The following is a 13,930-nucleotide window of genomic DNA, read 5'->3' on the forward strand; positions in this document are numbered from 1 at the left end:
GGGGGGGGGGTGGGGCTTCTGGCTCCCCATGGGGGGCCCTCGAGGCCCCAGAGAAGAGGGGTTTCCCTTGGGTCATTCTGCTGTGACGGTTGCCCACTGTGTCCTCTGGGAGCTGGACAGTGCAGGTGACCGGGTCCTGATGCCCAGCGCCCTGGGACGTGCCTTCTCTCTGGGAAGGCAGCTCGGATGGCGTGGGTGGGGCTGCGGGGGGGGGGGCGGGGGGCGGCAGGGGCAGCAGTGGGGGCGGCATGGCTGAGTGCCTAGTGGGTGCCTGTAGGGTGCCTCCCCTCCTGTGGCCGGCACCTCCTCGCTGCCCTCTCAGGCTGGGCATCCCGCCTTGCTGCCCTCACGGCGGCCGATGTCTGCGGGCAGGAGCCGATCCCGCCACCCTCAGGTCGCCACGCATGACCAACACGGGGACGCCGGGGCAGGAGACTGGGGGGTGGTGGCCGGTGTGGCCCGGCCCGGGCTCTGCCTCCGTCCCTGCGTGGTGGTCCTTCCACTGACAACCAGCCGGGCTAGAGATGGTCCAAGCCACATAAGATGAGCAGGAGGCAGGGAGGCCAGGCCAGGAGGCTCTCCTACCTTCGCGGCTGGGAGGCTGGAGCCTGGGCCTGGGCCGAGGTGGGGTTCTATGAGGTGCCCTCGCTGCTAGTGCGTGGTGTCAGAAACGTTCTGGAAGGCTGCCACTGGCTGTGCCCCTCCAGATCACTACGTCTCTAGAGGAATACGGGCTCCGGGACATTCTGCGGGGAAGAAGCCCTCGGTGTCCCCAGCATCGCCATCTTGAACGCGGGTTCTCCTGCGGGGCTCAGAGTCCCGTCAGAGCCCGTGGGGGTATCTGGCACAGCAGAAACATTCAAGGGATCCAGACGAGGCTGCTTGGAAGGGAGGTGTCCTTCCGGACCCCAGGAGGACAGCCATCTGCAGCTGCAGCGAACCCATTTTACAGATGATCAAATGGAAGCACAGAGAGGTTGAGGGATGTGCTCAGGGTCACACAGCTTGCGACGGGGGAGCCAGGATGGGAACCAGGCCAGACTCCCAAGCCGTTCACACCCTGGGAATGGTGGTCACAGCCTGAACAAGAACGTGGGCAGAACCTCACCTGGGTCGGGCTGATGGGAGGGAGCTGTCCCCTCCCCTGGGCCCCTGGAGGCCCTGCCTGGCCTGGGTTTGAGGGGGAGCTCCGCTTCAGAGTCTCACGGCCTCTCTGGGCCTCAGGTTCCCGGTGGTTGGATGGTCACTGGCACCCGCAAGGCCGTGACCCGTAGAGGGTAGACGGAGGCTCGGGTTGGAGGCCGTGCGTGGCGGGCGTAGTACTGGCGTCTCTGGGGTGTAGGCTGCACCGCGTGGGGTTCCAGCCGCTGAAGGGCAGGAAGCAGTGCCCCTCCTGCTGTTTCAGAGATGGGACACGGTTCTTTGTCCAGCCCGGGGCTTGGGGTGGCCATGATGGCCTGGAAATGCCAATGGAGCCAACTGACATGCTAATGACGCTGGACGGGCTTCTGGAAAGGGAGAGAGGGCTCAGAGAGGGAAGGTGGCAGCTCAGGGGGGACCCGTGGGTCCCTCTGCTGTGTGTCCTGGGTGCAGCGGCCCGCCCCTCTCTGGTCCTTGGGGGGCGCCAGCGGTGGGGGGTGGCCCGTGTCTCACTGCCAGGCCGGCCCAGAAATAGCCGTGACCTTCCGCACCCAGCTTGGCAACGCCCGGGGCCGAGGGGCCTACGTGCGCCCGGCTGAGTCCTCACAGGGCGGTGGGGCCGGTTATTTTGGACGTGGCCTCCCGAGGCCAGGTCAGAGCTCTTTCCCGTGGCTCCCGAAGGCCCCTCTGACGCGCGTCAACCAGGGCCTTGGCCGGCAGCCCTGGCTACCTCCAAGATCTGGCGCCCCCTTCCTGCCCGCCTGACCCCCAGCGACCCCGGGTGCTGGGTGGGGGCAGGGCGGGGATCCCAGGGATGAAGCAGACGCTGGGTGACGAGGCTTCCTGGAGCCCTGGCCTCAGTTGGAGGGCTGGGCCTCGGTTTCCCCATCAGGGGTTGTTTTAAGGAGAAAATACATAGAAAGTGTCCACCCAGGGCTGGCTCTGAATCCTGGCTCAGCCCCCTCGTAGTTGTGTGCCTTCAGGCAAGTCACTGACTGCGTGGCCAGCGTACTTATCCATAAAATGGGGCCTCAATGCACTTATCCGTAAAACGGGGTGATGGGTGCCTCCAGGACTGCTCTGAGGATGAGCGTGGGCCAGGGCCCGTGCTGAGAGCGTCGTGTGAGGCTATGACATGGCAGAGTCCCTGGGCCTTCCCCATGTTGCCCTGGCGGATACTGGGCTTATCCCTGGGATGTTCCAGGAGTGGCGATGGCCCGCGGACCTGGGTTCCAGCTGGGCCACAGTCTCCTCTTCCGTGACACGGGCCGAGTGTGATGGCTGCTTCTGGCCAGGCTGCTGTGTGCGGTGGTGAGAAATGGCCACCACACCGTGCTGCCCCGAGGTCCAGTCACGCCGGGTCACCACTGCAGACAGTGTCCTGCCACGGGTACACGGTGCTGGATGGGCACGGGGGATCGGCTGCTCTGTGGGCAGAGCCCCTCCCCTGCGGGTGCTGGGCTGGTGTCTGATCCTGCTTCCCAGTTGGGATTGGGGTGCGCCGGGTGCAGCAGGGAGGGGCGTACCGTCTGCCTGGTGCTGGCTGCGTATGCTGAGGGGCCCCTCCCCTGGTCTGCTCACCACCCTCGGGGGCCCTGTCCTCGCACCGTCGGTCCTGGGCCCGAGGGGAACCCAGCGCGGCTCCTCCGTGGAGAGGGGCCGGGGCCCATGGCCCTGCTTGATTCAGGCGGGCAGCCCCGGGCCCTGCCCTCCAGGCCGTGTGACAACTCCACGGGCACCCGGGGGGATGGCACCCAGAGGGTGGGCCCCTCAGGGGGCAGTTCTTGTTCCCCTACCTTGTGAAGGTCTGTTATTTCCACTTTGTGCTGATGACTCAAAAGGCCCAGAGAGGGGAGGAGATGGGCCCAGGGGCACACAGCAGCCACAGGGAGGGATTCCTCAGTTGCCAGGGGTGTCTTAGCCTCCTACCAGCTGAGGACCCCCGGGGGACCTCCAGCTCGGGACTTGCCCAACAGCCTCCTGTGTGAGGTCACATTGACCTTGAGGGCCACGACACCCACCCCAGTTCTCAGAGGACCCCGGCTCCCTTTTGCCTGTTGAGCGTCCTGTGTGTGTGTGTGGCACGGGAGGAGCTGGGGTCTACCTGGTGGACTGGGGAGGCCCTGAGCTCTCAGGACGGCAGGGTTGGGGACCTCTGCATTCCTGGCTTGACCTGGGGCCTGGAGGGTGCAGGGGCCTCTCAGGGGCCATTGGCTCCTAGTGGACCCATGAAGCGCCATGCCCCTCTGGGACGCCATCCCCGTTCTGGGCACCGGCCCTTGGGGACCTTGGGGACTTGGTGGCATGGTGCCGGGAGTCAGCGCCAGCCCAGGGGGAAGGCACTGGGGACTGTGGGTGCAGCTAGGGCGGGCTTTCCGAGCTCTTCCTCCTGTTAGAATCCTGAGGCTTAGGCATTCCCAAGCGGACACCCTGTGCTCCAGAACAGTGGGCCGTGGGCTGGCGGGCAACCAGGCCTCTGGGACCGAGGGCAGGGGTGCTGGGGGCAGGGGGTGCAGCCGGGCCCGCACACACTGCTTCCAGCCACCCGGGGTCAGCCCGGCCTCGTGTGCCGATGCAGACGGCGGGGCCCCGGAGGGGGAGGCGGAGCCCGGAAATTTTGGAAACACGGATGAGTCCAGCCGTGTCCGTCCCAGGACAGGTGGGCTGGGACCTGGACGGTGGGGGCTCCAGCCCTGCGAGTACAAAGGCGGGACACCGGGTCTCAGGAGGGTGGACCCCCTACCTCTGTGTGGAGGCCCCGGGCAGGGAGACCCTCGTGGTCTGACTTCCAGCCTGGGCAGAGTCCTCTGAGGCCCAGAGGAGGATGGAGCGTGGGCCAGAGAGCATGGAGGGTGTGGAGGGCCACGGGGTGGGGTGGGGGGGGGCATAGTGGCACAGGGCGACGGGGCCCCTCGTGGCACAAGCGAGTGTCCGCGTGGACAGAGCCGCCGCCGGGCTCTCGGTTACACTGGGCGGTGGGAGGCGAGTTCGAGCAGTCCTGTCCGCTTGGCGGGCCGCATGGCCCACTTGTGTGCGCTGATCCTCGGGCTCGTACCCCACCTTGGGCAGGTCCGAAGGGGACCAGTCGTGGCCCTGCCCTCCGGGGGCCCAGAGTGCTGGGACCCGGCCTGTGGGACTGGTCCAGACAGAGGGGAGGGGCCGGGAGGTGGAGAAAGGGCTGTGGGTGCAGGGGAGGTTGGTGCAGTGAGGTTGGGAGAGGCCAGAGGGAGAAGGGCAGCCAGGTGGAGGGGCGAAGGACGCAGGCCGGGTGTCGGGCGTGTGAGTCACAGCACCTGGCCGAGGCTGCAGGAGGCACAGTGAGGGGCAGTAGAGGCGGACGGGCTGGGAGGCTACGGCGGGCTTTGGGGCCTGGCCAAGGCCCTGGGGAACCTCGATGGGTCTGACGGAGCCTGGAGAGGGCCTCCATCTGGGGTGGGATGACTGCTGGGCAGGTGCCTGGTGGGAATTCGGGGCATGTGGATGGGGGGATGCCTGGGCAGGGGGTGGTGATGGCTGTGGGCCATCGGGGTGGCCGGGGGTAGCAGCCCCTCCGACAGCCAGGAATTACCCCCACCGCTCACCTGGCAGGGAACAGGAGTTAGCCTGAGATGCCCCTCCCACCCCATCCAGGGTCTGGGGAGAGGGGGCAGAGCCCTGGTGGGAGCAGGGACAAGTGACTCTGGCTGTCAGGGGTGGGGACAGCCCCTCCCTCTCTGGTGGGATTCCTGTTTCCTCAGTGCTCGTGCAGGGCCTGGGGGGTGGGGGCAGGCCTGGGTGGGATGAGCTAACCCACCAGTTAGCCGGCTTCCTCACTTCCTCGTGGAGGAGACTAGGACAACAGGAAGAACTGGGCACTGAGCTCGTGGGGGGGGGGCGGGGGGCTCACGGGGGCTCTGGGTAAGCTGGGCAGCTTTCTGGAGCCCCAGAGCAATCTGGGGAGGGCACTGGGGGGCTGCTTAGGTTGGGGGCAGCCCGTAGAGGGCCAGGCCGTTTCTGTGTGGGGGTGTTGGGGTGGCAGGGGTACAGTGAGCACCCCGTCAGGCAAGGGAAGCGACCTGGAACCCCCTTCCCAGCCTGCAGCAGGCAGTGGGGGAGACAGGCCAGAGACCCGGGAAGCCCCAGGCTGTCCCTCTGACCCTTCACTCCGCCAGCTGCCCGGCCTGGGACTCTCCTCTCAGCTGGCTCTGCGCCTACCCCTCCTGCCCCCTCCCTGTTCTGGCTGCCTTTGGATACAAGGCCCTGGGGACCGTCCTGCCTCCTGCAGGCCCCAGAGTCAGGCTCAGCGGGGGAGGGGGGCTCTCCTGCCCGCTTCCCGGGACCAGGGTTCTCGCCTCAACCTCAGACCCTCGTCCCAGCCCCACTCCCCTGCTGCCCGGCAGCCCTGGGAGGCGGGAGGAAGTATAGCAGGGGCCAAAGGCTGGGATCCTTCTGGGGCTGCCCCGGCCTGCCCCCGCCTCCCAACACAGTTTACCGGCCCATGATCTGGGGCCTTTGACGCGGGAGGGCGGGCAGCCAGGCGGGGATAAAGCTGGGCGGGGGCCCGGCGCCCCGGGACTCCAGGACCAGGAAGGCGGGTGAGTGTCCGTGCGCTCCCTGGCTCTGGGTCTTGTGGGGGTGGGAGGTGTGGAAGGTGGGGCTGGCGGGAGGCCTGGGTGTGGCTGCCCTTGGGACACACCTCAGAGAGGGGGCGGGGGGGGGGGCGGGGGGGGGTCGGGTGGCCAGGGGTTCCCGGGCCTTTGCTTGCTCAGCTCGCCTGAGCCTCAGTGGTTTCCTCCATCAAATGGGGCCGGGGTGGCCCTGGTGATGGAACCTTCTCCTTCCAGACCGTGCCGGAATGGACACTGTCCTTCCAAGCTCTTTTTTTATTTTATTTTATTTTTTATTTTTTTTCAACGTTTTTATTTATTTATGGGACAGACAGAGACAGAGCATGAATGGGGGAGGGGCAGAGAGAGAGGGAGACACAGAATCGGAAACAGGCTCCAGGCTCTGAGCCATGAGCCCAGAGCCTGACGCGGGGCTCGAACTCACGGACCGTGAGATCGTGACCTGGCTGAAGTCGGACGCTTAACCGACTGCGCCACCCAGGCGCCCGTCCTTCCAAGCTCTTTGATAGTTCAGTGACCCCCGGCCAGTGGCACAGGGGAGGGTGGCCTACCCTCCTGGCCAGCTGCACTGTTGATGGGCGGTGGGGTCCAGCCTGGCTCTTCTGCCCATGGGGTGGGGATATGCCGAGCCTCTCTGTGCCCGTGTCCTCTCTTGTTAGAGGTAGGGGCCACATCATTGGTGATCATTTATTGTTAGCAGGGCAGTGAAAGGAGGTGCTGTGGGGCCGGCCCGCCGGGCCCTCCAGCCAGCAGGTGGGACCTGTGGTTGGTTCGGCCCTAACTGAGAGGCTGATCTGACCAGACCGTCTCCAGCAGGTGCGGACCTGCACGCCACGTTCTCCTTTGACCCTTCCAGCGACTTGTGGGGCCATTTTAAATGCCCTTGTACAGAAGGGGTCCGTGGAGCTTCAGGGATGCAGGAACCCCTCCCCAGCGACTAAACGGAGGAGTTTACGGCCTATTGGGCCCTGAGAGTCCCTGGGCTCCGTCAGAAAGCAGGCTCCCGCCAGCGGTAACTGCCGTCTTACCATTCGTTGTCGGTAAGCGGCAGCTTGGATGGTCACTGGTTGTTACCTTGGGTTTGAGTGACCGCCTCGCCTCGAGGGTTTTGGAAGCATCCAGAGCTTTCCAGGTTGGTCGTAATTGTGAGCAAAGCACGAGTCTCTGGGCCCTAAGTTGAGGACCTGGTGGCTCTTCTGGGGCACGGTGGCGATTTTGGTGGCTGGGCCTCCTGGCATCTTCTTTGGCTGCTCTGAAGGCCTCGTGTACCCAGTACCCAGGGCCCCGCTCGGCACAGGTGAAGTTTGCAGGATTCATCCCGGGGGAGGGAAGAAGGAACCCGGTTCTAGGTTGCTCTGCTCCTTCTCCGCCTGGCCTCCGTGTACAATGGGGCCCACGGTCTTTGGCCTCAGGTGGGAGTGTGTGTGTATGTGTGTGTGTGTGTGTGTGTGTGTGTGTGTGTGGAGAGGTGGGGGTGGTGGAGACTTGGGGCGTAAAATGGGTTCCAGAGCCGGCAACAGTGGCGGTGGGCACTCTTCTCCGGGGCTCCTGGAGGGGGGCTGCTGCGATGCGCATGGGGTGGTCCTGCGTTTCTCCCAGAGATGCTCGGCTCTGCTCACCTTTTCGGAGAGCCTCCCCCCAGTCTTGTTTCTGTCTGATGCCGTTCATCGCCTGCTTATTGTGTGTCCCCCTGATGGGGTTTTAGGGTGATGGGGGGGGGGGGTTCAGGGCTGACGGCCAAGAAAGAACTCTTGAGACATCTTTGGTGCAAAAAGGTGGTTTTACGAAAGCATGCGACAGGACCTGTGGGCAGGAAGAGTTGCCCTGGGGTTGTGACAGGTGACTCATTATATACCCTCAGGTTGGGAGGGGTCGGGGATAGGGTAAGTCTCTAAAGAATTTTGGAAGCAAGGTTTCCAGGACCTTGAGGGTCTAGGACAATGCCGTTTATTACCGTTTAATAAAACCTCAGTCATGAGATCCTTCAGATGCATATCGGGGGCCATAAACCTGGAGTATGATTGCCAGCATACATCTTGGGGCAGTTGAGGTAAAGGAAGTTGACTTACAAGGTCCTCGAGGTTGGGGTAATGTTAAGCCAAGGTTCCCTTTTGTCCCGAGCAAAGTGTCATCATCATCGAGGCAACTGAGCTCCCAGAGGGAGGTCACCCTGCCTGTTTCAAGGACTTGTCAATGGGTCGTAGGCAGTAAGGGAACTTAGTTTTCATTTGCCTTAGTTTCCCACATCTCCACGGCAAGCACTTAAGCTCCTTTCCTTTGTTCTTGGGCAGCTAGGAGTGTCTGAGGAATATCCCACCTAGGGGGTGCCAGCCTGTATTTTTCCCTCTGCCTGCCCCATGCTCCCTCATCACCCCCACTGATCTCAACCCCAGACAGTAGACCCCCAGAGGGTGGGGTCATGGAGGTTCGTTCACCCCTGATTTCCGCTCCCTGCCCCTGTGCTCTCAGCATGGGGCCTGGAACAGAGAGGGTGCTGGGTGTGTGCACGTAGGAATGAAAACTCAGTGGGGAAAACCCCAGCAGTGAAGGCATCCTGGAGGAGGAGGGGGGAAGGAGGAGAAGGCCCTCACCTGGTCTGGAGGGTGAGGAGTATCTGGGGGCATTCTGGACAGAGAGAAAGGGTGACTGGAGGCACGAATCCTACAGGCCCTCTCTACCTCCTCCTACCTGTGAGCTGAGCATGGGAGGGACAGGGGCCAGTGGGTCAGGCTGGAAAGTCAGAACTTGGCTTGGGGCCATAGGGAGCCACAGATAGTGTGTGAGCAGCAGCAGCAGCAGCAGCAGCAGCAGGGGGCCGCCATTCTATCTGCTGGTCTCACTGTAGCAGGCTGGGGCACTTGGGTGGGTGGGTGACATGGGCCCTTGATCCCAGGTTGAATCTGGGGCTGGAGGTGGTGTTGTCTTCATTGAAACCCACACTGAGCTGCCCTCTGAAAAGCGACGGCGTGTCATGCCCATCCTGGTGGGAGAGGGGGCTGGCTGGTTGAAGGAAAGAGAGAGGGGGATTAGGGTCTGGAGACCCTCAAGGTCTCCGTCCTCGGATGGGGGAGCAGGGCGCGTGGGTGTCCCTGAGTCTGTGTCTCAGGTGGGTCCTAGGCGGTGCTGGGGTCGCAGCGGCTAGTGGCCTGGGCCTGCCTCTCAGGCCTGCATGGGGACGGGGTCAGGGACCTCAGGGGACAGCCAGGCCTGAAACTGTGGAGGGACTGTGCCCGGCTGCGTGGGATCCCGTTGGCACTGACAGCTGGGGCCGTGGCTGCCCCCAGCCCTGTCCTGTGCGCTTTTTGTGACTGAGTTCACGATTCCTGACAGTGTCCTTGTAAGGCAGCTTCTGTGGTCCTTCCTCCTTGCAGATGAGGGGACAGGCACAGAGAATAAGTGCCCGTGGTCACCTGGTCAGTAGCAATCTCGCTGAGCAGCTGGGCTGCTGTGGGTACAGGGGCAGGCAGTCAAGGCTCGGTCAAGGCATGGGGGTAGGAGGGTCCCTCGGGCAGCCCCCGATCCGTGAGGATCAGGCCGGAGCCCCAAGGCAGGAGCCAGGGGAGGGGAGGCTGGGCAGGTTGAGGTCCCCGGAACCCCAGTAGCCAGCTTTGCGGGTGGGCCAGGTATGACTCAGGCAGCTCAGTGACGGGCGGTGCTGGGAAATGCCACATCTGAACCCCGTGTGCGACAGCTTAGGAAACTGAGGCACAGGATGGAGGGAGGTCTCTGCGAGGAACCCAAGGGGCTTAGCTCCAGGAATGGGGTGACCCCTGGCTCAGAAGTGCTGCCTGCATGCGGGGTGCCCATGGGGTCAGGCTTCTCAGGACAGGGGGACGGAGGGGTGGCCGGCAGCCCCATGTGGGGGGCGGGAGAGGGTGGGCAGGCTGCCTGTTCCGGTGGGTGCTTCCCCTGTATTTCCGATCAGCCCTGTGCCTGGTGCTGGGAGACGCTCAATAAATATTTGTACATGGGATGAATGAATGAATGCATGACCGTGTCCCTTCCCCCTCAGTGAGTCCTGAGGTCTGGAGTCAGAGCAGGGGAGCCTCCGGAGCATGCAGGTGGCTGAACACGCTCAGACCCCGCGCTGAGGTGGGGGATGGGCAGTGGGGGTGGGGGGTGGGGCTCCAGACAGAAGTGGGCATTCCCTCACGTGCTGGATACATGGAGGCCGGTGTGGCGCCGTGTGATGTCACAGGCAGCCCGTCAGCGGTGGCCACACCTTCCAAGCCACAGAACTCCCCCATCCTTGTCCCCAGCTGGGAATGCCCAGGGGGCGTGGACCGGGCTGGCCATTACCAGGGAGGTTCTTGTGGCACCTGCTGGGTGAGTCCCGTCTAGGTGACGGAGGCCTACGGTGGGCCTGCCAGGCTCCGGATGGCCACAGGGTCGAGGAGTCCCAGGATGCCCTGTCTGGCTCACCCGGCTGCCTGCCCACCCAGCCACTCTGTGCCTGCCGTTCCTGACAGCTGGGGTGGAGCCCAGCAGGCTCACCCGAGCTCTCGGGGTGCCCACCTGCCTGCACGTGGGTCCCCGGTGGAGCTGCGGCCTGCCCACCCAGTGCTGGTGGCCGACGGTCCTCGAGGGCGGCCTTGGGGCCAGCCGCTTGGTTTGCTGAGCCAGCACCACACCCCCCGGGGCACCATCAAAGCCTCTGGTGTGATGAGGGGGACCCAGCGAGGCCGAGGGGCAGCGGGCCAGCTCCGGGGAACCTTCTTGCCGGGCTCGCCTCCACCTCGCGATCCTGGCGGGTGGGACAGGTGGCCGCCCCCGTGGAAACCGAAGCCTGCTCTCCAGGGCTCTGCCTCCAGGTCGTCGCCTGGGTGCTCCGCGGTGACCGGCCTGGAGCTGGCGCCAGCTCAGAAGGTGGCTTTCCTCCCTGGCAGTGTCTCCGTTTGTAGAGGAGGCCGCGCGCCCCACAGAGGGCAGGCCCTGGCTCCGGGTCGCAAGGGGCGGGTGGTCAGGGCAGCGGGTCAAGCCCTGATGAGGCTCCAGGCGTCAGGAGCGTGCCGGTGCCCCTGCCGCTGGCCGGCTGCTCCAGGAAAGCCTTCCCCCGGTCACCTGAGCCTCCGGCTCTGCCCTCGGCAAGGCCCACTGTGCTGGCTTACTCTGCTCAGAAGCTCTCCTCCTGTTGGTCCCCATCCCGGCTGTGGGCACTCGGCAGGCACTGGAGGCAGAACCCGGTTGTTCGGGTTGCTGCCTGAAGACAAAGAGGCACTGCCAGGGAGGAGTAAGCTCCCTGTCGCTGGAGGTGTGCAAGCTGGGCATTAGGTGGTGTGGGTGACCTTTGAGTTTCCTCTGGACCTCAGGGGGCTGAGATCCCGTGATGGGTTCTGGACATTTCTCACATCTGGACCTCTGCCCAGAACGCTGGGTCATTTGCTCCTTCCGTAAACAAGTGGGGAGCCCTCTTGGTGCCAGACGCCGTGCGGGAGGCAGGCTGGGCCTGGGACACTCTGCTCTGAAGGGCATGTGGCCGAAGGGAGAGTGGGCCGGACAGGGACGGCGGGGGAGGGGGAAGAGGGTAGCAGTGCTTGGTCAGTGAGGGCGGCTGGCCCCTCCGTGCTGTTGGGTGCAGGGGCGGGAGGGCTCGGGGAAGGTTTCCTGGGGGATCAGGGTGGGCTTGGCCTCTCGGGACCCCCCTGCTGGCCCCCCAGCGGCATGTGGACTTGGGCTCGCTCTGGGAGCCTTCCAGGAACGGCTCCTGCTCTGATAAAAATAGACTTCTCCGAAGGGCTTGGTGTTGTGCCAGCTGCCGCAGGTGCCCCCCCCCCCCGCCCCCCCGGCCTGGCAAGAGCGGGTGCCCCAGACAAGGGGGAACCGTGCTGCTGGGCCCGGGTTTGCTGCCTGCGTGGCACGGGGCTCTCTGTGTCTCGGGTGCAGTATCGAGAGCTCGATGGGAACTTGTAAGGACAAGGAAGCAGACGAGGGTGGTAGAAACAGCCTGCTGGGGGGGGGGGGGGGGGGGGGGGGGGGGGCCTTTCTGCCCGAGGGCCAGAGTCGGTGTGAGCAGGGTCTTTGCGGCTCAGCAAAACGCGGCCCCAACCATGGTTCTTCCGCTTGCTGGCTGTGTGACTTGGCGAGTTACTCAACCTCTCTGACCTGCTGTGTTGGATCGGTACAGCGAGGCCCACGCGTCTTGCCCATGGGGTGCAGCGTCTGGCATAGCATCGGAGGGAGCAGACCTTCCGGAAGTGGCCAAGTTGGGATACCGGGGTGGTGGGGGTGTCACTGGGCGCCCAGAGATGGCCTCCTGGAAGGTGCTGCTGGAAGTGAGGTGCTCAAGCATGTTGGTGCCGGACGGAGGCAGGAGGACAGGAGCCCTTGGCCTGGGGTCCTCGAGCTGATGGGCGGGCCCCGGGCTCGGCGGGGGGTGTACCTGTGTGTGGGGGCTCCTGTGGGGCCTTTGCACCCAGTACACAGTCTTCCTGCCTGCTTGCCTGGCTCAGGGGTGTGAGGAGGCCAGGGTCACGGGCATGGCTGGTGCTCTTGTCCCCAGTGTGGGGACAGCCTGCCAGGGTGGGGGTGGGGCTGTGTTCTGGGCACTCCCCCCCCCCCCCGGCCCCTGCCCGGCCCCGAGGCTCTGACTGCTGCCTGCAGGGGCCAGGCTGGCTGCTCAGCTGGGTTCCCAGTGAGGTGAGGCCTCCTGGGACCTGGTGTGCCAGGGCCGCCCGTCTCTTATGGGGGCCTCTGTGCTGCCTGGGGCAGGTACGGCCTTGATGTGAGGCCAGCCTCCACTCTTGAGGCTCGAGCACCTTCCTTACGTGGCGCTCCCAGGAGGCGAAGCCAGGACCCTGCTGGTGGGGGTAGGCCTGAACACCCGGACAGTCTCACCTGGGAGCGTCACAGAGGGGCTCTCCTGAGGGGAGGTCTGCACTGAGCGTTGGAGGATGAGGGGGACGTGGAGACAGCTCCCCGTGTGACCCTGCGTGGGCTCCCAGCCCCCGTGCCTCAGTTTCCTCACCTGCACACACCAAGGGGGTGGGCTGGATGACAGCCCCCCCCCCCCCCCCCAGCAGTGGTGAGGACTCAGGGAGGAACAGCAGTGTCCCGCACACAGCCAGGCACTCAGGAAGTGGGAAAGCCCTCGGGGTGCGGTCCGGGGGCTGGGCAGGGGTCTGAGCAGGTCAGGCGAGGGGCTCGGCCCTCACCTTGTGGGCGTCCCTGCCCCACGGAGTGCCCCACCTGCAGGCCTTGGCCGGTGCCCAGGTCCCCTCCGGCGCCAGCCCGTGTAGTCCCCTTCCGCCGTGGGAATCCCTCCCGCGAGATGGGGCCCTGGGGAGCCCCAGAGGGTGCCGCAGAGGGCCGGCGGGGAGGTGACGGGCTTCGGCTCCCGCGCACGGCAGAAGGCAGGCGTCTCGGCAGGGGCCCCGCCTCGCAATGGTCAGCCGCCCTCCCCTCTGCTTGCATTTCCCCTTCCTCCTGCCGCTTCCTCTCCCCTGCTCGGCCCTCCGCAGCCCCTTTGTTCGCCCCGGGCACGCTGGCCGGCCCACCGTTATATTTAGGCGGCAGGTGTGGGAGCCACAACAAGTCGGGTGGCCCTCCTGGGCACCAGCCGTCGCGCCCACGTGATGCCCGGGAGCTATAAATAGCTCCGGGCCGCGGGGCGCCCAGCATCCCGGGGAGGCCGACGCGCCCCGACCTCCGAGCTCCCAGCTCCGGGGCGCCCTGCCCGGCCCGCGCACGGATGGAGGCGGCGGCGGGACGCCTGCGCTTGCGCGCTTGAGCCGGGGTGAGCCGGTGCTGGCGGGGGGCGTGCCGGGAGGACCTCAGCGGCACCCCGGGGAGGGGGCCCGCACCCCTGGAACCAGCTCCCCCCTCCCCCCGCGCCTCGGGGCTCACGCAGCACCGGACGTGGTGGCCCCCACCCAAGACCCTACGGGATCTGCCGGGTCCCAGCCCTGCTCCCACGCTTCTGCTTTACTTCTGGGACCTCGGCTGAGCTCTAATCCTCTCGAATCGCCCCACATCGGGCAGGGGCCTGGGTCCAGAGGGGCTGGCCCTCACCGAAGCGGATGCAAACTGGGCAGGCTGTGACCAGGAATGAGGGTTGTAGCCTCCCTGAATCTCTTAGAAACGGGGGTGGAGGTTGGTTCTTGCCTCCTAGACGGACTGAGAAAACCCACAGAGCCTGTTTGGTCAGGGCCCAGAGACCATCCTGCCTTCTCTCCCTGGCCCCGGTT

The 13,930-nt window shown here is 65.4% G+C and overlaps 1 protein-coding gene across 4 annotated transcripts in view; it reads left to right on the forward strand.

Annotated features, from left to right (window-relative positions):
* The window catches only part of PTP4A3 (protein tyrosine phosphatase 4A3), a 28,223-nt gene that overhangs the window by 5,318 nt on the left and 8,975 nt on the right, over positions 1 to 13,930 (forward strand). Inside the window, exon 1 of one of the 4 annotated variants that reach the window (XM_040494556.1) lies at positions 5,455 to 5,714. The exons of 1 other annotated variant lie outside the window; for it this stretch is intronic. Coding sequence is in view for 1 of the 3 variants with exons in the window: in XM_040494553.1 (XP_040350487.1) it covers positions 10,125 to 10,998 (874 nt within the window). In the remaining 2 variants the exon portion in view is untranslated. Of the gene's footprint in view, positions 1 to 5,454; positions 5,715 to 9,597; positions 10,999 to 13,389; positions 13,480 to 13,930 lie in introns of those variants that run through there. 2 more of the 4 variants (XM_040494553.1, XM_040494554.1) reach the window with 2 other exon arrangements.

Source organism: Herpailurus yagouaroundi, unplaced genomic scaffold (genome assembly GCF_014898765.1).
Source record: "Herpailurus yagouaroundi ecotype Mexico unplaced genomic scaffold, PumYag 186, whole genome shotgun sequence".
In the NCBI taxonomy this organism is placed as follows: Eukaryota; Metazoa; Chordata; class Mammalia; order Carnivora; family Felidae; genus Herpailurus; species Herpailurus yagouaroundi.